Raw genomic sequence first — 25418 nt, 5'->3', positions numbered from 1 at the left:
CATAGTGGTAAATAGCTAGAATGAGGAGAGGAGGAGGAGCAAGAGGAGGGGGCTCTAGGATTGTGTGTGCAGCAGTAGCAAAAAGTGAAATGATTTAATTTTTTGAGTTTATCAGAAACAAAAGAAAAAAAAAAAAAAAATGGAGGAGAAATTTGGGGGTGGGGGTGGAGTGATGAGTAGATCGGGTCTCACCTCTCCTTGTCCTCCCCCCCCGTCTTCCACTGCAGCCAGTTTATAGACTGGACTACAGTGGGGGAGGGGTGCCAAAAATCCAAACCAAAAACAAAAAAAAAAAAACAAAAAAAAACAACTAAGGCTGCCTGTAGCAACAGGCTCCTCCCGAAGGGTTGTCATGGAAACAGTGGTGGGAGGGGTATTCTATGTCCTTTATGAGAAGGATTCGGTGGGGTGAAGTGGGAACGATGCTTTCTGAAGGGTCAGATGAAGGTGGGGGAGGGCGGGGTGGGAGTGGTAGACATGAAGGCATGGGGAAGGTGAGCTCAAGGGTGGGGAGGTGGTAGACGTGATTTCGGGGTGGGGGGGGGGGTGTGTGTGTGTGTGTGGGGGGGGGGGGGGGGGGGTCGCTTTACATGATGCCGTTAGGAGGGCCGCAGAGAGGACCCAGGTCTACGCCGTTCTTCATGTAGTACTTCTCCAGTTTGGCGAGGATGTGTTTTCCATATGTGTACTTCCTCAGTGTGGAAATGTGAGGCCGGATCTGTAGGAAGAGAGAGACACACACACACACACACACACACGTTAGTCAAAATGGATAAAGGCAGCATGCATTAACCTCTTTTTGAAGTCCCTTCATGAATGCAGACATCACACATCAGTGACCAGTGTAAGATTAACTGATGGTCAAGATGACCTGCTGAAGTTCAAATCGAGCATCAGACTGTGGAAGAAAGGTGATTTAAGTGACTTTGAAGGTGGCGGGGCTGCTGATGCCAGACAAGCTGGTCTGAGTATTTCACAAACTGCTGATCTACTGGGATTTTCCCACACAACCATCTCTAAGGTTCACAGAGAATGGTCTGACAAAGAAAATATCCAGTGAGCAGCAGTTCTCTGGGTGAAAATGACCAGTTGATGTCAGAGAATGGTCAGACTGTTTCAAGTTGATAAGATAACAATTACTCAATCGCTTGTTACAACTGAGGTATGCAGAAAAGTACACTTGGTGTCATTCCTGTCAGCTAAGAACAGGAAACTGAGGCTACAGTTTCTGTGGGCTCACAAAAAACTTGGACGAAAACAATAGACGATTGGATAAACTTTTGTCTGATGAGTCTCGATTTCTGCTGCGACGTGCATGGTAGGTTCAGAATTTGCTGTAAACATGGAAGCACGGATCAACATTTTGGGCTGGTGCTGCTGGTGGTGTAATGTGTGGGTGACATTTTCTTGGCACACTTTTGGGTCACTTAGTATCAACTGTCCATCACTTATCACAGCCTACCTGAGTATTGCTGCTGACCATGTCCATCCCTTTATGGCCACAGCATATCTATCTCCTGCTTGCAGCAGGACAACACACCATATCACCAAGCTCAAACTATGTCAAACTGGTTTCTTGAACACGACATTGACTTTACTGTATGCAAATGGCCTCCACAGTCAGCAGATCTCAATCCAAGTGGATGTGCAGCTGACAAATCTGCAGCAACTGTGTGCTGCTATGACGTAATGAAGTGTCTAGTGAGTATATAATTAGTGCACAGTTCACTGAAATGCACTTTCCCATATTAGATGGAAGTACTGTTAACAAACACATTTACCTTTAGAGGTAGTTATTATTTTGACACGACAAAGTGGCACACTAGCTGGATGAGCTTTGATCAATCCAACCAAATTACTCAGTTTTGTGAGCGCGAGTGATGCAGGTTTTTTTTTTTTTTTTTTTTTTTTAAACAAACCCATTTATTCCCCACACTGAAACGTCTTAAAACTGGCCTAAAATTCAGACCGCTGAATTTGAGACTTTTTAAAGGATCCACAGAAAACCTTCCTCAGGGTTTGACAGGTCGAGGTGGAACAAAGAGTCTCAGATTTATAGGGTGGTTTTTTTTTTGTTTTTTGTTTTTTTAATATCCAAAAACAGTTTGTCCATTTTGTATTACTGCGATTTATTCACCTCTCATTCCTGTTCACGAGTTGAATTAAACCATCTTAAATCACTTTGAGCTTTGGTGTGTTCGGGGAATAAATGAATGCACTGAATTTTACACAAACACCATAATAAAAAAATGACTCTTTCCAACCTTTAAATCACAGACACTGCATTTGATTGCACTAAAAAGGTGAACTGTTTAATGATTATCCTTCAACTGTAACATGGACCAGCATTCTAAATGCCTGAAAACTCCTCCTTTTCTTCAGAGTGCATTTTAAAAAGAGCTCGAAGCTATATAACAGCACAAGACCTCCCCCGACCATCACCAAGCCTGCAAGTGACTGCAGTAAACTCAACTTGAAGAGGGTTAAAATTACATCTATTATCCCAACATTTAGATAACCCCCACCCCCCTTCACCAACCTTATGCATTACGATTTTGCGCTGCGTCGGCTCAGCCACATCGATCATCTTCTGCACCACGTAGTTGGCGTACTGGTCCTTCATCATGGTGTATAAGGCACTGTGGGGGCCCTCAGTCAGGCTGCACACTTCATCTATCAGTAAGGCCCGTTCTGCCCGTGACGCATGGGTCACACACTTCTCAACCACATTACTGGAGAGAAGAGGAGAGCGTTAATAAAAGCCACAAGACCAGAACAGCACTAATACCAGGCACTAAGAATGCTAGCAGGTGGCTAAAAATTCATCAGAAAATTATTTAGCCAGACTTTTTGGTCCAAGTTATAATGTTTAAAAGGAAAATAAAAGTTTTTATTTCCTCCTAATTGAGAAAATTACATTTTTTATTAGCAAATATTTTTGACACCCACATGCTCGTCTTTGCATGTGAAATACCTGTAACCAATTTGCTCATTTCTGGCCTGAAATGTGGAACAATATCGGGCAATTTTAAGCACAAAAATGATCCAAAATTACATATCATATCATCTGTCTGTGGTGTAAATATAACAGTTGTAACATGTATGGTTCCTGAAGAAAAGTGTCTGCGTAAGCAGACAAATATTATAATGTCACACAGGGACATCTGAATGTTCAGTTCCTTATCTGAATGCAGGTGTGAAGAAATCAAAGGAAAACCTCAGAAAAAAAAGAAAAAAAGGATAGATGGTACGATAGCTGAAAACGTGTGCACATGTGTTGACGTTTGTTCTGGTATTTACCTGGCAAACTTGTGCTGGCTGAGTCCCAGAACATTGCCTCTGATCTCAGCCACGATTTTACTCTTATCCTCAGCTCTGCCGTGCTCCAAAACGTGCTGGATCACATAGTTGCCATATTGGTCCTAAATAAAACAAACCACAGAGACACATTAACTAAAACGTGAGAAGGACAGCTGGTGCCTCTGACGTCACATCAAACACAGCCAACTTCAGAAATCCGAGGCTCTGAAAAGAGCTTTTTTTGAGCCAAGTGTCATTATCCTGAAAAACAAAAATGCCGTAAAAGACAGACAGCACTGAGAGTCTGTTTCTGTGTGTATTACCTGCACTAGCTGCTCTGTGTGTTGATGGAGCTCCTCTAGTATAGGCAGCGTCTGTTCAGGGAGGCAGTGTTCGAGAATGCGCTGGATCACTCGGCAGCCATAAGGGTGAGTGGAGAGGGCAAAGACCTGAGAGACGCGTGTAGTTACACATTTTTAGTCATTCCACTCACAACCGCACATCAAGTCAAGTTCAGTGAGGTGAGATGAACTCAAACTGTTTTCACTTATGGTGCACAAAGCACCTTGAATTATCAGAGGTATTCTTTCCCATACCCAGCCCACCCCTGCGGGGAAGGTGAACACAAATTCCTGACATGCTTTCAGCTACACAAACAAATCTGAGCCACCGGGTATGAGACGTGCAGTTACACAACATGCAAAACACTCACACGGCAGTAAAATTTACCGTCAGAGCACTGAGTGGAGTCTCAACACGGAGACCATTCATGTGCACTCAAAAGCAAGATGCACGAACACACACACAATCTTTATTTTAACACTTTATGCTAATGTAACATTTAGCTTGTAGGTAGAAGATGGCTGTCGCCACTGGGCTGAGGTTTCTGTTGCCAAGGCAACGTACCCTGTCCCTGAAAAGGACTGAGCGTGTGTGTCTATGTGCTTTGGCGGTGACAATATGCTCGCTGCCTTCAGGCAGCAACAGTGAGTGTGTGTGTGTGTGGATTTCAGCCAAGCTCGGGCATGCTACAGTGATTGAATGTGGAAATATTTCTTGTGCAGACACACAGGAGACCGACCTGTCCCTTAAAGGCTTCGATGATGAAGTGCAGCGCGTGAGGCTGGACACATTCGATACACTTCTGCACCACATGGTTACCATTCTGGTCCTTTACGCACTTCAACACATGACCGTCCAGCTCCCGCACCATCTCGCTCTGCAGAGAGGAGCGCAGGAAGAAGAGAGGAGGAGAGGCAGATTGAGCAGAGGGACAATAATTGTTTGTGAGGAATCAAATATTGCCTGATGGCATTTTGCAACCTCTCCTTCATTTTTCATTGCGGCTCACAACCCAGCAAATAACACTGGGCTTTTAACAGATGCCCTGCAGGAATCTATTGGGGTCTATTAAGCAAAGATGGATAACTTGCTCCCTCACATACACAGAGACACAGAGAGCGAACCTTTCTTAAAAACACTGCATTCAAGAAAAAATGATTTCCTGTTGATATTCCTCTAGTTTTATCTGAATACCAGCAGTTTGCATTTGCATATAAACTGTGGCGTCTTTAGCTTCATTCAGCGCTGATGATAGAGTGCATACAAGGAGCCTGCTGTTTCACAAGGGAGCAGCAACATAAAAGCCTAACGTAGATGAAAAATGCTATTTGAGTGCGGGGAGCGCACCTCTTTATCGACGCTGCATTCTGCTGTATAAATAGAAAATTTGTTATCTATGAGCAATGTACTCTCATTCACAGATGAATTATGAGCACATGGATAATAGATATTCTTACAATTTGGGACACTAGGATATCTCCCCCCTCCTTCCCTTCAGTTAAAAAAAAAAAAAAAAAAAATACCCAACCACAGCAGGGTTATGACAGGATAAATTTATTTAGGGTCATGTTTACACGCTCACGAGTGTACTTACAATAACCTGCTGATCCGAGGGGATGAACTCCAGAGCTTTCTGAATGACCCTGCAGCCGTACATCTGCAGGGCCAGCGACAGCACATGACCTCGGATTCTCTCAGCGAGAGCCAACTTCTGGTCCAGGCTGCCAAACTGAAACGCACAAACAAAACAAGCCTCTAATCCATTTGACAATACACAACACCACACATGTAAGCAAAATCAGACAGGCTGCAAAGACTATTAAAGCCAGGGATGGTTCTGAAGCATAACCGACTGAGATGCCAACATTAAATTCATGGGAAAGTCTCAAAGCACACACACGGCGCACCATCAGCCGCTCATACACACCTCAAAGAACTTCTGGATGACATAATTCCCAAAGACATCCACCATGAGCTGGTAGGCCGCCTGCAGGATCTCGCTGAAGACGAGCTGGCGCTCTGCTGAACTGGCTCGCTCCAATTTCAACTGGATAAACCTTTAAAAGAGAATGAGGATGAATAAAGGTGACCACAAATATCTTTTAAATTAAGTTTGACAAACATCATTGGTTCTGTTTCTTTACTTCATTTTATTTTTTGTCTGCAATGCATACAAGCCTCATGAGAAAGCATACAGACTGTTCTCATAAAATCCACCAAGTGCATAAAGGGGGATTTACAAAGTTTAGATGAAACTGCAGATAAACACGTCAAAGCAATAAAGCAAGACAGATGTCCTAAGACAGCAAAAGAGAACCGCTCTAGTTTCTTTAACCTGAGGGACAGTCAGAGTGGAGACAATCCAAAGAGGGAGCTGAAGCAACTGAGCAGCCTGTGAGGTGAAGAGATAGATGCCAGGAGAGGAGAAAGAGAAAACAGACTGAGATGCTGAAGAGATGCGGAAAGAAATTGTCTGGAACGTGCAGACTGGGCATATTTCTATATTCACAGGTGATTTCAGCAGAAAAGTCTGAACACGTCTGGACTGCGTCACAGGAGCAGGGCAGAGATGGCTCAGTGATGCCACTTTTTGTTATCAATATCAATGTTTAATATACAGATCACTGCATGAAATCAAAGATACCATCTCTGAAACATTCGAGACACATTTCTTGATCTTACACGCAAACCTGTTCAGATTATAATCCATCATAAACTGAGCTTGAACCTGAGATGTGACACTACAAGCCTGTCGGTGGAGGGGACACGCTAACAGGCATGTTCTGAAGCCTTTGACCCCAAAACATTAAACAAATCACGCCCGTTCACATCTAAACAACATGAACGTTGTTGCAGCAGCAAGTCAGGATGTGGCCAGGGCTGTTCTCCGGCGCTGCCTTACATAAAATCTACACTTTTTAGTCAATAATCAGCTGCCAGTGATCAATATGTGAGAAATTTGCCAATCAAGCAAGTACAATTGTGAATGGGCACTGCTACAGCTCACCTCTCTAGTCTTCACTGTCCTATCTAATAAAGGCTAAAAGTCCAAAAAATAAAGTTTAAAATACAACTGTCAAGACATTCAGTCATGTATGATTTTGAGAATACAAAGAAAAGCTGCTAACGCCATTTATAAACTAAAGACCACTTCTATGGGTAGAGTCTGCTGTGTCACTAAATTTTCTACAGACAGCAACTCTGATGATACAAGTTGATGCGTCTAAAGATAAATTTTCTCAATGACCTGAAAAATGCGCAAGTTATGTTTTTAAATTCAAGCTTCTCAATAGTGATGATTTGCTGCATTCTTTTTAAATTGCTGGACATACAAAATGAGCAGTCTGAAGGCATCAGGAATATATCTACCAATACCCACTATAAATGATGAATTCCTAAACCGACTGGTATATTAAATTGTGCGGCTAATCATTAGTTGGAGCCATAGGCAGACTTTACTTTTCTTCAGTTTTATTTTTCATTACAAATTTGATGTGATGCGTCTAAAAGTTGATGCTTTACAATAAACACACACTCTGTGACTGACATTTCATATGACTCATCATGCACAGTGTGATATCCTATTAACCTGCTGTTATTGGGGTGTTATGGGGACTTCCAGCAGTCAAATGTTATTGGATTGACTGCCATTACTGCTATGCTCATGGGACAGACTTGCAGGATACTGAAAGTTCATTATATGTTATTTTATGCTGGAGGCATTTGCCCATGCGTACCTGCTGCCGTGCTGATCCTGGCTGAACTCCATGATGTGGCCAGCGATGTCTCGGAGCTGCAGGTTAGGATAACGGTTGTTCCTGAAGTCCTCCAGCAGGCGGCTCCGGCCCGATGGCATCACGTCCGACATGCCGTAGCGTAGCCGTGATGACGGGAACAGCTGGCTGCTGGGAGAAAAGAGGGAGGAGCCCGAGCTGGCGGCGCTGCGGTACTTGGCCTCGGCTCCTGGAGCTGCAGAGATGAAACGCCCACTGCCATTGGTCAGGCCTCCTGTGGCGTCAGAGAACAGGAAATGTCACAAAGTCAAATTAAGAGAATATAAACCTTCAAGATTGTATTAAATTCAGTAGAAATAAAACACCTATGCCACAAAACTTAACAAAACTGATTGAATACTTATATAAAAAAAATTTCTTATATGGCGTACAACTATGTACTACAACAAGTTACAATGGAGCTTTTAAAATGCAGAGGAATTAAAAATATCTACTATTACTATTTTTGTAAGACACCATAGTAAAAAAGCAGTACAGAAACACAGCACTGGATGGCAGCAGTGCCTGACGTATGACTGTCTATATTATTGCTGATAGGAACTACATTAAAACCTCTTAAAGCTAGAGCATGTTTCTGATGCAGGTAAACAAAAAACAGCCCCAACAACTTTTCAGCATCTATAATTCACACAGCCTGGGAGGAAACTTGAACCCCTGCACCTCCTCTGGGTTGATCTCAGGTTTTACTAAATCTAGCACGTTAGATGAAACATTAAGTATCTGTACATTGCACCAATATACAGAATATAAATAAACTTATTCATAAACTTGGTGTCTAGCTGAGGATATCAGTGCAGGCAAAAGTTTTCTAATAGACCGAATTTGTACAGAATGACAAATCTGATCTATGTGAATGAATATTTGATAACTGCCACGGCTCGGTAATCCATCCGAGTCATAATGAAGCCTCACTCTGGCTGTCAGTTTGTTTAATTATCATTTCATCAGGACTGATTTGCATTAAAATTTACTCTGCCAACTGTCAATCACGCAAAACAAAACACTACGACACAATTTATAATTAATTCCTAAAAACATGCTGCCTTACAAATCTACCGTCACATTTGTTAGTTTGGAAAAATGAAGGGCAGACGTTTCTGAGCTAAGCAGGACACATCTCGTACTAGAATGAACTATAAATGATGCATATTTGTTAGTATTAATGGAAGGTTTAAAAAAAGAAATCATCAAGAAAAAAAAAACCAAGAACATCTACCCATAGTTCACCACCAAAATCAAAGAAAGACGTTTACCAAGATTGAGGTTGGATGAGGAGCTGTGATTGGACAGGGAGGGTGGGGGTGTGAGGGAATGGGAAGGCCCCTGGTTGGGTAAAGGCATGCCCACGGGGCCTGGGGATGGACTGAAGCCCAGGGTGCCGTTGTAAAAACCTCCATGGCCAATGGGGGTGAGGCTGGAAGGTGTGCGTTTGTACAGATCACTGTTGCCTGTCAAAGAGTCCCGTCTGGAGCCGCTGCCACCACTCGAGTTGGCCACTAGAGGGAGACAAAGATAAGAATTTCATCAGGTTATCTGCAGCATTTGTGAATATTTGATAACTGTTGTTTAACTATCCACAGCTACATTTTACATTTAATTAGACTTAGATTTAATTTTAAAAACACAAAAAAACCAAAGACACCATGTGAAAGGGGTGTTTTCCTACCCGCAGTGCCAAACCCTCCCAGTGTGGCCCCCAGAGTGGCACCAAGGGAGGATGAGGCGGGCTGGCTGAAGCCCAAAGAGGCAGACCCTGGTCCAGGTTGGGCAGAGCCTTGTGAGAATAGAGAGGAACTCTGGGAAGAGGAGCTGAGGGACGAGGATCCATAGAAGGAACTTCCTCCCAGAGCCCCGCCGGGGCCACCCTGCTGCTGAGGCTGCTGGGACGTCATGGCACGGAAGGGACCATTAGCCCCGCCACCAAGGCCACCATTGGCACCACCAGCAGAGGCTGCTGCTGCAGCAACTGGAGACAGGAAACAATCCAAGTCAATCATCTCATAAAGCAGTAACAAAGAACTTATTTTGTGTTATGTAAATGCATCATAGAAGATAATTATAAGAATGATTTCTTTTACTTCCCCAACAATGCTTTCAATCATCTTCACTACTGATGTAAAACCAGCTTTCCTTGAAACTCAGTAACATTGACTCATGGGAACTCCTGGTACAAATCTAACTCTAGACTTGAAAGTACATAGTCATAATCCTATAATTGTGCATTCTGGTTAAATGGAACATTCAGAACATGTTTTTAAAGGCCACAATCTGTAATCTGTTGTTTTGTATGCATGACAGTCTTCTTTGTCCCCTTGCTTAAAATGCACAACAGAGGCAGGCCAGGGTTCTGACCACACGCTCCAAGTGAACTGCTGTGTTACCTGCTTGTGCTGCAGAAGGAGATATGATGACGGAGGCGGGGGCCATGAGGCGGACAGGGCCACTCCTGGCTCCGGTGTTGACCACCAAGGCCCCTGTCTGATCATAGTAGGCTGCAGGCGCCAAGACTGGATACCCTGAGAAAGCAGATTGTAACATGTTTCTTTCATGTAGACAGGCAGCATTTGCTCCTCCTATTTGAGCTGTTTGTAGTGTTGTACTCACCAGGGACTCCTGCTGCTAACCCCTGCCCGAAGGCAAGGGCTGAGTTGACTGCTGCTGCTGCCACCAGCTGATCATTCTGCTGACCCTGTTGCCCTTGGCTAGGGGTCAAAGGTCGCTGGCTTCCTCCAGCACGCATCACCTTAAAAAAGTAAAAAAAGCTAAATTTTTAATTTGCTCGGTGTGCAATAAAAATCAAAGCTCAATTGCAGAAACTATATGGGTGAAGAAAAAGCACATTTCCTGATCTGTTTATAATCTATGTAACCCACAGAACTTTCCATCTATAGATGCACATTTTAACTGGCATGCGAGACGAGCCCTGGCAGAAATATTCTGATTCAGTGGGAGTCAGTGTGTCAGCTTTATGTCAGGTAGCCAACTGACCTGCTGTTGGTTCTGCTGGCCCTGGCCTGCTGCCTGCTGATTGGCTGAACTGTTGGCTGCAGCAGCCTGCTGCTGGAAAAGGTTGGCTGGATAGACCCCCCAGGGGGTCACACCATAGTACTGGGGAGGCATTACTGCTGGACCTAGACACAAACAGATACACAGAGTAGTTGTGAGATAAGGCAACTCAATAAGTTCAACAGTGGAAAATTACATTTTGTTTTGCCACTCAACATCTAAATGGAGCTGACGGTGTGTCTAAAAGAGGCACGTCTCACCGAGTGTAGCTGCTGCTGCTAGTCCCGCTGCGTATGGGTCTGTCCCTGGTGGTGCAGCACTGATGATGTAAGGATTGGGCACAAATGCTGGAGCCAGACCTGGAAAACACAGCAGGGCCAAAGGGCTTTACATAACACAAGAAGGAAACTCTCAGCACTTGTTGGAGTGAAGCTTCAGCATAACCACTTGAGAGAGTCTGAGCAAATCTATGCCCAAGACTTGTATATACTAAAATCTCAATGTTTACAGCATTTTAATGCATGACCATAGCACTTCCTAAAGACCTTCAGGCAACCCCTCACTTACTGTTAACCACTGGACTGCACTTCTTCTTTTTATTGTTTTAAAATAAAAGGTTTAAAATAAGTCTATCGAGGGCCAACTAAGACCCAGCCTGCTGCCTGGCTTGTAATACATTGTTGGAAACCTTTTGCTATCAATAGTTGAACAACAAATACAAAAATACTAGAATAAGTAGCTGGCCAATCATCATGAAGTGCATATGACTGCATGTTTTGGAAAGTTACAGAGAATGTGCAACACGGACGCCATCAAAGATAATGTGTGTGTGAAGCTATCCAACCATCCGACGAGCAGTTTAGACAGACCTTGCGTCCTGATGGGAGAGTCACCTATGTTGTTGTTTACAATCAGACTTCTCATTCTGTTGTAAAGCTCTGTGCAGTGGCACATAGTGACTCACTGCATTTCAATCATTGAATAGAGGTAAAACTACCAAAACACTCTTACAATGGTCAGTTAACAGCACAATAAAAGTGAAGAAATGTGTGAAATTAAAATACAGATCAAATAACAAATGAGCTGCTGACATTCGGGTCTCCTGATCACATGTCCCACACACATACTTACCAATATGAGGCTGCTGTGCGGCTGCCAGTGCGTACTGCTGCTGCTGGGCTGCTGTTAACTGCTGCACTGCTAGGGCGTTGTTTCTCTGAAACAGCTGCAAACGGCATGAGGGAAAGTGAATCACTTCAGTCTTTTAGGAGAACTATTAACACACATATTCAAATACTCTCTCTCTCACCTGCTGCTGGTTAGTGTAATCAAATAAGCCCACAGTGGGTGCAGAGTCCATTGGCATCTGAGAGTTGTAGTCAAACTGAAGTGGCTCCATTACCGACTCCATAGGGTCCATGGTAACACCACCTTGTTCCACACCGGAGAAGTCCTCAGGAGGTTTGGGACCTCCACCACCTCCCAGGGGTGTCAAGCCTTCAGCCCCTACACCCCCAGGACCCCCCAGCAGATCGCCCTCTGAGCCAGGAGCTGGCATGTTACCTGGGGGACGACTGCATGAAGCAGAGGTTCAGTTAATATCTAAAAAGTGTTTGCAGAGTAACAATCATTTGTCTGAGGTGTGAGTGCGTGCCCTCGGGTGTCACACTGATTCTTACCCAAACTCTTTGACGTCCACGTCAAGGCCGTTCTGCACAGGCAGCCCATTCGGGTTGATGACATCGCTGATCACATCAGATTCACCTTCTGTTAACTCTTTTAGTTTCTCTCCCTCAAACGTCGTCTTTGGCTTCTCCCTCTTCTCCTCTTCCACCTCTCCATCCCTCTGACCCTGTGTGATGGAGAGACAAGAAAGACAACTGATGAAAACAGTGGTGCTCCTGTGACGTACACACACAGGAAGGAGCTAGAAGGACAAACTGACACGGACAAAGGTAGGAAACTAACTGGGTATGTGTGGAAGTTAGTTACCATGATCAGCAAAACAGAAGTGCAGGGAAAGAGACAAGAGTTTGAGTAATGAAACTATGGGGAAAAAAGAAAATGCTTAAAAACTTACATAGGGTCCTTTTCGGAGACAGGAATCCAGTTTGTCAGCCGGTGAGGAAGACAGAACGTACTCTACCATGCTAACTCCGAGCCCTCCACTCTCAGACCGGGGAGACATCACTGAGCCCACCCCGACTTCACCGCCCCCATGGAAACCCTGCCCTGGCCGACGGGATACCATGATTGGCTGAGACACTGAGTGATCTGCCACGAGAGGAACAGAAAATGCTGTTTACTCTGCGAACTGCAGGTAAAAAGTAGAAGCTTTCAACACAGATTGCTGCAAGGTTTAACATTTTTTTAATGTTCCCAAATACAAAGAGATGATACAGAGCAGCAACAGCATATTCAGATGTTACAGATGTGCTTGGCGGAACAACAAAGCTACCAATATATTTGGTAGTATTTTATAGAAAATAAGAAATTAGGATATTTGCAATATCAAACACTCTTAATCTACTTGTGTTATTGCATGGCACTGAACACGAGTGGCTCTCCAATCTCACTGTACATCCTGTATAATAACAATAAAGGCATTCTATTCTATTCTATTCAGTGCTCTCTTTCACCACAAATTCATTCATATGGGCACACATTACATTTCTGATCTGTGCCATCTTTAGTCTATCCTGGCTTATAGCTGCTAACTAGCCTGCACCAACTGTGCAGTGATCAGGAGAGCGGTAATGTCATCACTTTCATAAACTTCATGTTTTTGGGGGCCGTTTAAACAGCGCCCAGCATTTGAAGAACTGTTGTGGAGAACTGTATACACTTACTGAATCAAGGACTGGAAAAGCCACCTTCTTAAAGGGCAAGGCACCAGTTTCATTATATATTGCACACCACTTTATTTATTGTTTATTTTTTTTTTTTTTTTATGAACTGAACAGAATTTTTGGTGTTGCTAATAAATCTGATGCTTTGGCAATATATTTTGATATCATATTACATTTCTCTCAATAATATGAGATGGGTTTTTTTTTCAGCCATATCGACCAATCCTAAGGTAAACCCTATCATCCACAATCTCCTGAGAAAGTTTGAACTACACAGATTTTGCTTCAGGCATGTCCAACTAAGACATGAATCATTTCCAGATGTGCACTGCAGCCCAGAACTTTCCAAGACCTCTCGACAGAAGTGCAAGTGGAGAACGCAAATGTCTTGTGCAGTCAGATCGGACATTAGCCCACTGATCGAGCAGCTACCAGCTCCCTAAAACAAAGTCCATGTGACGTCCATGTTGGATCATTATATTAAACCCTATGGATTAAAAATTAAAGTTCATGTATGTGTGAAGGCAGACAAATGAATACACTACATGATTAACTATCATAGTACCACCTTTAGCGGCAGCAACTTGTACGTAATGGTTTTCTATAGGACTTTATCAGTCTTTCACATTGTTGTGAAGGAATTCTGGCCCACTCTTCTTTAAACTTTGTGGGTATTTGTTTATATACAGCTCTACTGAGGTCCTGCCACAGCATTTCAGTCAGGCTGAGGTCTGAACTTTGGGTCATTGCAACAGCTTGATCGCCCCCCTGCTGTGCTTCAGAAGCTTTATTCTGGCAGCCCTTCCAAACAAGCCATACCTGCTCAGGCTTTTTCTAATAGTACTGTCATGAACTTAACGTGCTAACGGAAGCCCATAGAGTCTGACATGTAGCGCTTGGGTTTTTTCAGTTTCTCTAACAGACTATCTATAAAAAGCCGGGATATTTCTTTTGTCATCATGTCTACGGAAATGATTACAGTGTTAATTTGATACAACAGAAAGCTCAAATCTCAACATAATCTGGGAAAACATTTCACTCTGATGTCTGTTTTTGATTCTGGTAGGAACCTAAATATATATTTTCCAACACCCGACAGTGATTGTTCTGGTGGTTTCTTGAAGTCAAGTGGGGAAAAGAAAAAAAAAAACTTAAATGTTTAACAAAGTTCCTGCATTGACCCCACCCCACTCTCTACTGCCATGTCACAAACATAATCCATGCTGGTAAATACCTGAAGCCCCCCATGCACTGTCCCTCCACTGGTCCAGGAAGATCCCTTTTGGTCCATCCTTCCCAGAGTCATCTGTTTCCCAGAACTTCTTACCGGTTAGCAGCTGCTACAGAGACACAAGACAATGATGAGGTGAAACAGGTGGAAAAGAAATAATGAGGTTACACAGATATTACTGGCAGATGGGAGAACAGGCAAAGTCTGTACAAGAAAGCAAAGACTACAAATGACATAACATTTTTTGGTGTCCAGCAGTCTGTGCTTGTGTTTCCAATAAGATCTGTACTTCGGCCCCTGACTGCACCCCAAACAAACAAGTACAGGTCATAATGAGTCAATCAAAAACAAAACAGCTTCTACAGCAACATAAAGTAGTACAGAGGAACAAACAAAAAAACAAAAAAAAAACAGAGCTCAATGTGCCTGTTTTGAATAGTTTCATCTTTGGATTCAGAAGAAATTCTTGCACCTTATCAGCAGTTCAGCTGTTTATCTTCATATCTCAGTTTTTATTACACTCAGTGATAGTCTTTTTTTTTAACTGAGAAAAAAAAGACTCTTTAAAACTAATCTGATGTGTATCTTTCAGCTAAAGGGGCCAAAAAAATCTGCTTAACTGCTAGTTAAAAACAAAGAATGTAGTGTCATTTTGGTAAGCTGTTAATAGCGACTTTCACTACTGATATATTACAGTCTATAGCAGCAAAACAATAATCAACCAAGCCAAAACTAACTGCAGGCACTGGCCCAACATTAACAGACTTACTGAGTGCAAATACAAAATAAATAACAGCCGGTCCAATGAGCTCAAATTAATAAGCATCTCTGCACAGTCTCTTCTCGTCTTTCAGAGCTTTTCATTCTGGAAAAACACAATGCCAACCCAACACCACTTCTAGTGCACGAGCAACTGATCCGTTTCTTCTTTTTTTTTTTTTTTTTTTAAACTTGGATTTCCTGCTATTCAAGTTTGACTCACTTCGGGTAATCCATCATGTTTCTATTTAGCCAACTACCCAAGCTACAAAATACAGGGCAGGCATTTTAACGTCAAGTGTTGACAGGCTGCATCTGCCCTCGTCAGAAGAAGTCATTTCAACCTAAATTTGGAAGTGTAAACACATTATCAGCTGAGCCACTAAAGCCGTATAGTCACACACATCACCTTCACAATAAATGACCATGATCATCAACTCTTGTCTCACCTCTCCCATAGCACGTCCCTCGAGAGCCAGAGCCTGGAAGTCATGGTTCAGCTCATCCATGGAGCGCACCTGCAGGCAGAAAGCGAGTGAAACCATCCATGCATCTCATACTAAACCAGTGCATGAACAAACTCACCTTTAATTACCAAAGCTAGTCAGTAATTACCTGCATAAATAAACTGCTTCAAACATTAAAACAACCAAAGCTTAAAGTTTTAACTGCTCCGTAAACACAATTGCTCCCAGTCTTCCTTCAAACCCTACCAGATTAGTCACAAAAGGATTTTTCTGATTGAAAAATTGAATTCAACATTAACAAACACACACACACGCACCTGGCTGTCATGGATGTTGTCTCCAGTGGGCCAGCGATGTTTGCCGGGCTGTTCGCCATGCTGCCGCTGGAAGAAATAGTCTACCATGGCATCATCCTGGGAACGTCCAGCGCCCGCCACACCCTGAGAGACACAAGTATACACATGCATATTATCCTGGAATTACTGGGGACAGCAATAAGCACACAGTGCCTGAGAAAGACTGCAGAAGTTATTTACCAGAGTTGAATACTGAAAATATCCATTGATGTACTTAATCTGTGGTCCATTAAATAAACACATCAGTTTTGCCCAGTTAACTGAAAACAATATTTCCAAATATCACCTTCAACCACGAACATCTGAATGTGTCATTTGGGTTTTCAGAAATCAGCATCATCAACCAAACAAAAACAGGCTGAGGCATTTAAGGCCACATCCTCTCACGTCCGAGTAAGAGGCGGTACTTCTGTTCAACAGAAAAGCCTCCAGTCACTTCCTCTCTCACTCATTTTGAGGGCAAACTCAAAATTCCCCACAAGACACCGTCAAAGAATCCACAGTGAAAATGTACTGGAAACAGCTGGGCTTACGCAAAGCACAGGACAGCCAGTCAGACTAAATTGCTACTTATCAGAAAACATTTTTTTCACCCCCAAGGATTAGTCATGAAAAATACTAACCTTGTTATAACAAACTAACAATTTTCTGCCTCTTCAGACTATCTTGGGGCCTTAAAATGTTTTTCTTTTTTGGTTTTTTTTTGCTGTATAACAAATACAAATTACACACTGTTGAAGACGGTATATTGTTCAGATCTATCACAGCGCTATCAGTGTTTTATCAGATTTGGGGGTCACATTTCATACTACCAAACATTCCCATTAAGCAGCAGAGTACACTAAACATGTTTTAATAGACATGTTTGGCTATAACCACCAGCAGCTCTGAAAAGAGTGTAGCAGCAGCTCCGCCAGCCAGGAGGACATAAGAGGGTGTGTCCAAACCACAGACAGGACAAACCACAGACAGAGTATAAACTTCTTGGATGGTCTGTACCACACAACAAGCCATGATATTAGTCAGATTACCCATTAAAAACATTTTTTTTTTTTTTAATTGTTCAAAAAGCCTACAACAGCACACACACAGTGAAGTGTTCCAGTCCAATGGCTCAAAGTAGTGGATGAGACCTAAAAGACACTGAACTGGAAAGTTTCAGGAAAGCAGTTTATGCACAATGTGCAAGAATGGTATACCATCATGCATTGCATCAAGAGAAAAGAAGCAGCGCATCACAGCACAACCTGCCACAAGAAGAAGCAACTTTCAGCTGCTCCTTTATTCACAAAGAGTTTGCCACAGCGTGTAGCACCACATGCTTGATCTGGCAGATTTTTTTTTTTTTTTTTTTTTTTTTTTTACGCTGGATGCTCTTCCTGACGCAACCCCAAAGGGATGCATCTCCCCTTTCACCTGTAAACCATAAACTGCCACAAAGTATATTTATATTTATTCATTTGGGGAAAATATGCTTGGGTTAATATGTCACAAAAATGCCTGTTTGTGTCTTTGTGTGTTTCTTTAGCCGATGCTGATCTGTTACATTTTACTGTTATCATGTGAAAGGAAAATGTGGATGCCTTACATCAAAAAAAAAACAAACAAACAAAAAAATAACACAGCAACAAAAAGTTCAACATTACTACAAACAGTCCATTATCACAACAACCACCATTTATTTTAAATCAGCTATCTGAAATATTACTTTGATACTGGACTGACAGTTTGCACATTAAAAAATTTTATATTTATGTGATGATATAAAACTGACTGTCTAAAAAGCCCAAATGTGTGAATTATATGTACAACAAAAGAGCCAACACTGTAGCTGCCGAGTCGAGGCACACTTTCTGACCAAGAAAGTCTCACACCTGCAGCATTATTGATTTATTCCAGCATGAATCTGCAGTCACAGCAGGGGGGAAAGCACTTCCTACCTGGCTGTAGCCACCTTCATGCTATAAGATGTTAGCTTTATTTCCAGAAACACAATATTAACCAGTTCTGTTTAATAGATGCATGTGATGTAGTAGTAGTAATAATATTATTAATAACGTTTCAACAAACCACTGATTCAGCAGATGTGACCAAGTTTAGGCACTACAGCCTCAAAAGTGTGGTTACCTCTGGATTTAAAATAAAAGTGTAGAAAGGTTAAAAGACTCTAATCTGATGATGAGAGAGGCCAACTGCTAGAGTAAGAGTTCCACTATATCTGGACTTCACCAGAAGCCAGCAAGGGCAAGCCAGAACGGTGTCTTCAGTGTTACCACTTTACTTGGAAACCAAAATTCTGCCCAACGAGTTATCTAAATGAGGAGGAAGGTCCCCTCTGCTGTGGCTGATGCCCTGCATTTATCACATGAGTTATGCGAGCCGTTTACACAGGGCTCACTTTGACTAGCATTGTTTATTTAGCTGATAACAGCCAAGGCAGTCCAAAAGCCTTTAAGCTAGTAAGATAAGACTGCAATTTTTTGGTTCATTAGATCCTGAGTCAAAAATACATGTTCCAGAAAGCTTGAAATGAGTGCTTTCAAGCTTCAGTGGAGATTATGGTCATGTGTATTTTTTTAAGTGTTACTTAAACTAAAGTAAAACAGCAGGTGTCCTTTACTCTCATTTGCTCAGATAGATGCAACAAACTGTGACAAGTTAAAATTGCCTAGCAGAATTAACTAGCTAGCCAAACACCAACCTGAACACATTGTTTCAGAAATTCAGGGATAATGTCAAGAAGAAAAGACAGAACGCCCCAAAAATGTGGACAATTTTTGGCTGAAGCTGATGGCGATGAGGAAGCACCCAATTGCATGACAAGTATATTTGCTAATTACCAACACTGGAGCTGCATCCACACTGGAAGTGATCCACGGCAATGAGGCAACCAGAGACCACATAAAGCGACTGACATTCGGCCACTTCAACTGAAATAACTGCTGGTGACTCAAAGTGGGCAGGACCTGAAGTAAACTGCTCTCAACTTAAAGGCAAGTAACTACCAATGAGAGCACAGGATACCACTGATTGACATACATCCTGGAAGTAAATGCTTTAGAGGAGAGAAGGGCAATCAATTTTCCCAATGAGCTGAACTCAATTCTGCTGAATATTAATTTTATATCTTATAAGTTCATTGGTGCACAATGTTTGCAGTTTCTTATGTGGCCCCTTGGGAAAATTAACTGCCCACCCCTGCTTTAGAGGGTTACCTACAAAACTGGAATGCCAAAAGCGACCAGCTGTCAGCTTCAAAGCAAAGTGTGATGAGTGTACTGTTTCCAGTTTATATAAATAAATAAATAAATTTTAAAAACTGACATTCTGAAACTTTTATGGATTGTAACAAAGTGACCATTACTCGTTTGTCAGGAAGGAGGTTGATGTGACAAGAAGCTTCATAACAAGGCAGACATGCTTAGGTAGGTTAGTGTGGTCTGACAGTTTGCTGTAAAATATTTCATAATGACTATTAACAGTAGGGAGTGTTATATGACTTGCAGCAATGGGAGAATAGAACATTACGAACAACTCTATAATAACTGTAGTAATAAAAGACCAAGAGCTATTGTATTGTTGAGAATGAGATGTTTGTCAGTTTCTGTTAGCACATTCTACCAATCGATGACAAACTGACACTAGAGAGAAATCTGTAAATTGATCAGCTCTCAGTACTTTTGTAGCTTCTACCTGAATGTCTGCTGTTTGCAGTTCAGCCTCCCTCCAGTGCCCCACTTACGCATCGGCCTTATTTTACTGGACTGACAGCTTGTAGTTGTTTTTAAGTTACTGCTGAAGTAAACTCAACATTTCCTGCTGTTAAACCTTCACACTTAAAAAAAAAAGTTTCATTATCAAACCAGCTGGACACTTTTATGCATGCAAGTCAGAGGAATTACAGCGTGTTTATCACAGAGGGAGCTGAGCATTAGCAGCCGTTCAGGTAAACTACTGTACCTTTTGTATGAAGTGCAGCAGAAACCAATCACGCCAGTTTAATTCAGTGGAAAAAGACATGATTGAATGAAAAGCGTAAAGGTGTCAGAGTGGCGGTTTTTACCTGCTGGCTGGGGGGTGTGGCCTGAGGGGTCTGCCCAGTTGGAGGGGCATGTCCTCCGCTGCTCAGCACCACGGGCATGCTGGGAGAAGTACTTCTATGGTGGGGGCTGAATGAATCCTGCCAGAGCACTGCTTTCCTCTTCAACACACACACACTGCTCATTCCACCACAGCCTGTCCAGAGTGAAAGAAATACAAGTCACGTGCAAACATAATGGTTTCAAATCGTCAAAGTTTGGCGAGCTCTAATCAATTTAACAGAGAATCTTTTGATGAAGGACCCAACAGCCACAAGGCACAAATGTCAAATTACAGGTAAAAATACTGTCGTTCAATAACAAACCTCCCTGCAATAAAACAATAAATGAGATTTTAATGTTTATTAATTTATAGGCTGTAATTCAAAAACTCATCTACATCTAAATGAGAGGAGACAAAACATGAGAGACCTTTCAGCATAATGCAGCACAATTTAATCTAAAGCCTGCAAAATGATCACAGAGATGAATCCTTGCATCTCTACAACAGCTTCCACAACAACCTTTGCCAAGGTGGATCTACTACAAGGTTGTATTATACACTTTGCTGTAACAAATCAAATCAGAATAATGAAGTTGATATCCTACTATCATTTTCACAGCTAACATTATCCCACGTCACCATGCCAACTTTCTGTCTTATGCCAATCTAATTCACAGCAATTAAAGTGCTGCAAACAATGACCCGTATTGTGCAACCCTAACTATATAAAGTGAATTTAAAAAAAGAGAAAAACATATGAAGTATAAAATTAACTGAATAATTTGCCTGTAGTATTACTCCCCCCCTACGGTTATGGTCAGAGTCAGTGCAACTATTCTGTGAACGCATTAAAGCATCAATCCTACATGAACCAGAAACCATATCAAATAATGGAGCCAAAATTCATTCATTCAGTCATTTTCCAATCGGACAGTACTCCCACATCTGACAAGAAGAGATGCACAAATATCTCAGTATTGTTTACTTTCAACACTGGGTTAAAGCCAATGCTGTCTTATGCAACTGCACTACAATAAAAACAAGCTTCACGCAGTCTAAAATGTGTCCAGCATTTTTCTAGCTTTATTCTGCACCAGTAAGAGTAGATTAAATATTAGAAGCACTATTCAACAGTACTACAACATACCTTGATTTAAAAAAAAAAAAAAAATCCTCATTAAATAATCAGAAAAAACTCCATCTTTGGGGTTAATTTTTCCTGAAGAAAGCTCAAAGCATATTACACACAAGTGACTGCAATACTGGTTACCAGACTGTTGGTATAACACTCTTAGGACAAAATGGTTAACTGTTAATAAAGCCGCCTAACTGCTGAGGACAAGAACAAGAGCACTGGGATCAACAGATACAGAAGCACACCAGAGAATCACTTTACAAGCCAACCCAAGGCGGCAGCTGATTTAACTGCCAACCTGCCTATCTGCAGCAGAATGTAAACTTCACTGCACCCTCGTATCAGGCTGATGCAAACACGCTGCTATGAACTCCAGTGACAAAGGTTCACTTGACAGGAATGTTGTGAAACATCTACAAATTACTCACCCCTAAAAGGTATTTAGACACACACACACACAGTGAGCTGCATATGCTGCAGAGTCACTTGTGAGTTACTTCCTGTCTAGTTCAAGGTGTTTTACAGTACTGTGTAAAAGATTTGAGCCACCCCTCATTTTCTTACATCTTGCTTCCAAGCAGCCAGACTTTCTTGTACATTTTTAAGTGGTCTTGAGCAATGGACATTGGCTACTTTCACTCATTTTCAGTCTTAGTACCTGACCATTTTCAAAGGATTTTTTACCCCACTAATGTTAAGCCATTTAACAATGACCTATGAATCATTCAAACATAAAAAAAAGCACCTATTCAATGAACCAGTGTTGTGTCTACACATAACAGACAACTAAGCAAAGAACCCACTTTAAATTGTATATTTAGGTACTTTTTTTTTTTTTTAACTAGCAGTCTGTTGCCAAAACACATTTGTTCCAGTTTCTTTAGTTGAATCTACAAAAAGAAAATGCTCAAGTTTGACATACGTAACAGAGTTTGATAACAATGAAATCATGTTTTTGTAATTCTCAAAGCGCTATTAGCTGAAAACTCTGCATGGTGTGCAATGTGTGCTAAAAAAATATATATATATTTTTTTTAGGAAACTGGACAAGCAGAGGACAAAAGAAGTGGCAGGCCTAAAAAAAATAAATAAAAGTCATGCCCTTAAGAATTAGGAAAGTAAACTCCAGCAAAGACCCAAGTCAGGACCTGAGAGATTCATTTGGCCTTTCAGCTGACCCATCTACTGCTCACTGAAATTTCATCAGAAATTATCTCAGTGGAAGGGTGGCTGTTAAGAAGCCATTCTTAAGGAAGGGAAACAGGGAGAAAAGGCTGCGGTATGGTAATTACACAATAACTGGCCTGAAAATAAGTGTCAACAGGTCTCATGGCGTGATGAATCCAAATTTAAAATATTTTGTTCAAATCGTCATGAGTATGTACGGAGGAGGTCAGGAGAGAGGTACAACTGAGTGTCTGCAGCCATCTGTACAACACGGTGGATTCTCTGTTGTGGTTTCGGGCTGCATTTCACTCAGTGGTGGTGGAGTTCTGGTCAAAACTAATGGAATTATAACTGCAGAAAAGTACCATCAGATTTTGATCCACCATGCAATACCATCTGGAAAGAATTTGAATCCTAACATTTTTCAGCATGACAATGATCCCAAACACAATGCCAATGCAGTAAAAGAATACCTGGATAGAAAAAACACAATGGAACACTATTAGTCATGGATTGGCCTCCCCGGAGCCTGAGGCAATGTGGGATCAGCTTTACAGAGAATGAAACAAAAGACAGCCAACATCCATTGAATGTCCCCTGAGAAGCCTGGAGAAGTATTCCTGAAGACTACTGAAACTCTGAGCTGCCTAAGAGTTCAGGATGGTGCTCATACCAAATATTGACTCTCAAGCTCATTAGGATTGTACAAACTGTTTTTGACTTGTATACTGTGCAAACATACCATGCCATGTATGTCTGCACATCTTTCAGTAACACACTGTATCTATTTCCCATTTTCCCTGTAACAAAAAAAAAAAAAAAAAAAAAGAAATGAGGGGTGGCTCAAAACTTCCACAGTACCACATGTGCAGAAATGTGTTTGTTTGCAGGCATGGCATCGGGTGGTACATTAGTCTTGCAATAAATTCCACCTTCATGAACATTATAAATTTTACTTTGTTGAAAAGTTTAAGATTGGCATCCAATAATTTAACAGTTTCCATCAATGTAGCTCAGAGGTATCAAAACCTAGAGCCTGCAAAATGGCCATAAATTTCAATCTATGCCTCTCTGTAACAAGATCACTCTTAATTGTATTAGCAGCTAGATTTACCTGTCAAACCTGCAGTGAATTCTGTGCAAATGGAACAATTTAAGAAGTAAGTTTGCATAGAGGGGAGTTAGAGAACATATTTGGCTAAGTAACAGACATAGAGGTAGTGCTTGTTTTGAGAACTGGCTTTGTTAACCGGGGTGAAGAGTACAGGGCAGATTGTGATTAAATGTGCGGTTTACACCCATGTACCAAGCCTTTGTTGGTCATGGGCAACATTTTGCAATGAGAAGGATGTAATTTGTATTTGACTCTCTATTAAAATGAACAGCTTCACATTGATCTCCCCACAGGCCGTAAGGAAATTACAAGCAGTACTTTTTTTTTTACACTGAGCCATATACGGTAATTACCTTTGCAAGAGACACTATGAATCAAACGCATGCAAGTTTCCCCGAGTCTGCTGTAACCACTATGCAACACACCCCCCTCTACAAAGACAAAAACCACGAGCTGACCGGACGAAGAGCCCTAGAAGATGAAAACAAATCGACCGACCGATCATTTCTGCTCCACAAGGAAATGTTAGCTCTTTATTCCTCTGCTACTGCTCCGAAATCAGCCGGAGAAACACCCGGAAATCCAGCACAGTGCGGCCATTCCCCGACGAGAAGCGCACACCGGCTTGGTCTGCCACAAGTTTTAAGCGAGGACCCGGAAACAGGCAGCGGTGTTCACGGTCTATAACTGGGTTAAATCACTCAATACCGGGGGATCAATCCACTGCATACCGGGCACAGACAGGGGTGTGACAATACGAGCGGGGCAACGTGCAGCTAGCAGGAGATAACGATGGAGCAACATTTCTCTCCCGGCAGACATGACACATCAAAACGAAACAGTGCAACTATGAAGATGCTTCGTGAAAAGGTTCACGGCAGCTACCTTTATGCATCCGCGTCCCGTCACGCCAGTCCCGGCGCGGCTGTGGGGGTGGGGGGTAGTGGTGGTTCACTGCCGTGTCTACCAACAATAACACGGCCTCCCGACACAAGCTCAGCCCGGGCAAACCGGTGGATAAACGCGAGCTCCGCGCAGTGTTTTTAACCGCGCCAGCGGCCCCCTAACACTATTGTCTCGTTATTAATATACAACCGACGGACTACACCTGTCCGCCGAGCCTGCAACACCACGGGTCCCGGTGACGCGGATGCTAACAAAGGCCCGAGAGCCGTCTGGAGCGGAAGACTGAGACAACGGGAGGAAGGAGGCAGGTAGCAGAAAGGGAGGCAGCCGCTTCAGCCTCACAAAATGCTCCCGTTTAGCCCCCTCTCAGAGCCACTATAACGACAATACCCGCACCGATGCGTGAATAAACACCCCCCGAGCCACCGCGACCACGAACGAGGCGATACTCACCGGCGGAGAGGGTGGATGGTCGCGGATTTCAGCCCCAGTTTCTCTCTGACACCCCAGGCTTTCACTCCGACAACATGGCGGCTCGACGGAGGAGCAGGCAAGAGCGCTGCATGACGGGAAGGGATGAGAGCGAGCGTACGGTTCACTGCGCCAACCGGGAGGGGAGGGGAGGGTCACACCGGACCGGTCCCTTTGTTATGCGTGTGTGTAGTCTGTTTGTACTGCGAGGCGTATTTATTATGGTTTTATCTTCACCTCATTCACCTATCTGTCAACTAAGGAAAAAGAGCAAATTATTTAACAGACGTTAGCGGCTCTGTCCTTTGTGTACCTTAAACAGAGGACGTCACTAATAAAATAAAATAAATCTAGTCAGTTGCAATTTTATAACAAATAGTTTACATGGGTAGTTAAAGTGGAAACAGTGTAACAAATATGATCATACCGTCCCCTATT

At 42.4% G+C, this 25418-nt stretch overlaps 1 protein-coding gene across 2 annotated transcripts; it reads right to left on the bottom strand.

The window, feature by feature from the left end:
• Nucleotides 1-542: 542 nt before the first annotated feature.
• pum1 (pumilio RNA-binding family member 1) lies at nucleotides 543-25085 on the bottom strand. 2 transcript variants are annotated; one of them, XM_030740787.1, is made up of 24 exons: nucleotides 24963-25085; nucleotides 20168-20340; nucleotides 16066-16188; nucleotides 15731-15799; nucleotides 14526-14631; nucleotides 12523-12716; nucleotides 12122-12294; nucleotides 11964-12016; nucleotides 11752-11921; nucleotides 11574-11667; nucleotides 10703-10801; nucleotides 10425-10567; nucleotides 10041-10179; nucleotides 9818-9952; nucleotides 9103-9402; nucleotides 8690-8932; nucleotides 7380-7650; nucleotides 5570-5699; nucleotides 5237-5371; nucleotides 4382-4519; nucleotides 3624-3749; nucleotides 3301-3422; nucleotides 2540-2732; nucleotides 543-718 (listed from the first exon to the last, which is right to left on the bottom strand). In XM_030740787.1, exons 2-24 carry the CDS (start codon nucleotides 20327-20329, stop codon nucleotides 587-589), a joined length of 3450 nt encoding a protein of 1149 aa, XP_030596647.1. In that variant the 5' UTR covers nucleotides 20330-20340; nucleotides 24963-25085; the 3' UTR covers nucleotides 543-586. The 2 variants fall into 2 exon arrangements, with proteins under 2 accessions (XP_030596647.1, XP_030596646.1); XM_030740786.1 differs by having other exon boundaries at nucleotides 11752-12016.
• Nucleotides 25086-25418: the final 333 nt, after the last annotated feature.

Source organism: Archocentrus centrarchus, chromosome 11, assembly GCF_007364275.1.
Source record: "Archocentrus centrarchus isolate MPI-CPG fArcCen1 chromosome 11, fArcCen1, whole genome shotgun sequence".
NCBI classification, from domain to species: Eukaryota; Metazoa; Chordata; class Actinopteri; order Cichliformes; family Cichlidae; genus Archocentrus; species Archocentrus centrarchus.
This window is presented reverse-complemented; position numbering and strand designations above follow the sequence as displayed.

Coding starts and splice junctions, on each gene's coding strand:
- pum1 (XM_030740786.1), bottom strand. CDS start 20,329: ATGAGCAGTGTGTGTGTGTTGAAGAGGAAAGCAGTGCTCTGGCAGGAT. Junction 9,953..10,040: donor GTTAGCAGCAGGAGTCCCTG/GTGAGTACAACA, acceptor CTGCTTTCTCAG/GGTATCCAGTCTTGGCGCCT. Junction 5,700..7,379: donor CAGGATCAGCACGGCAGCAG/GTACGCATGGGC, acceptor TCTCTTTTAAAG/GTTTATCCAGTTGAAATTGG.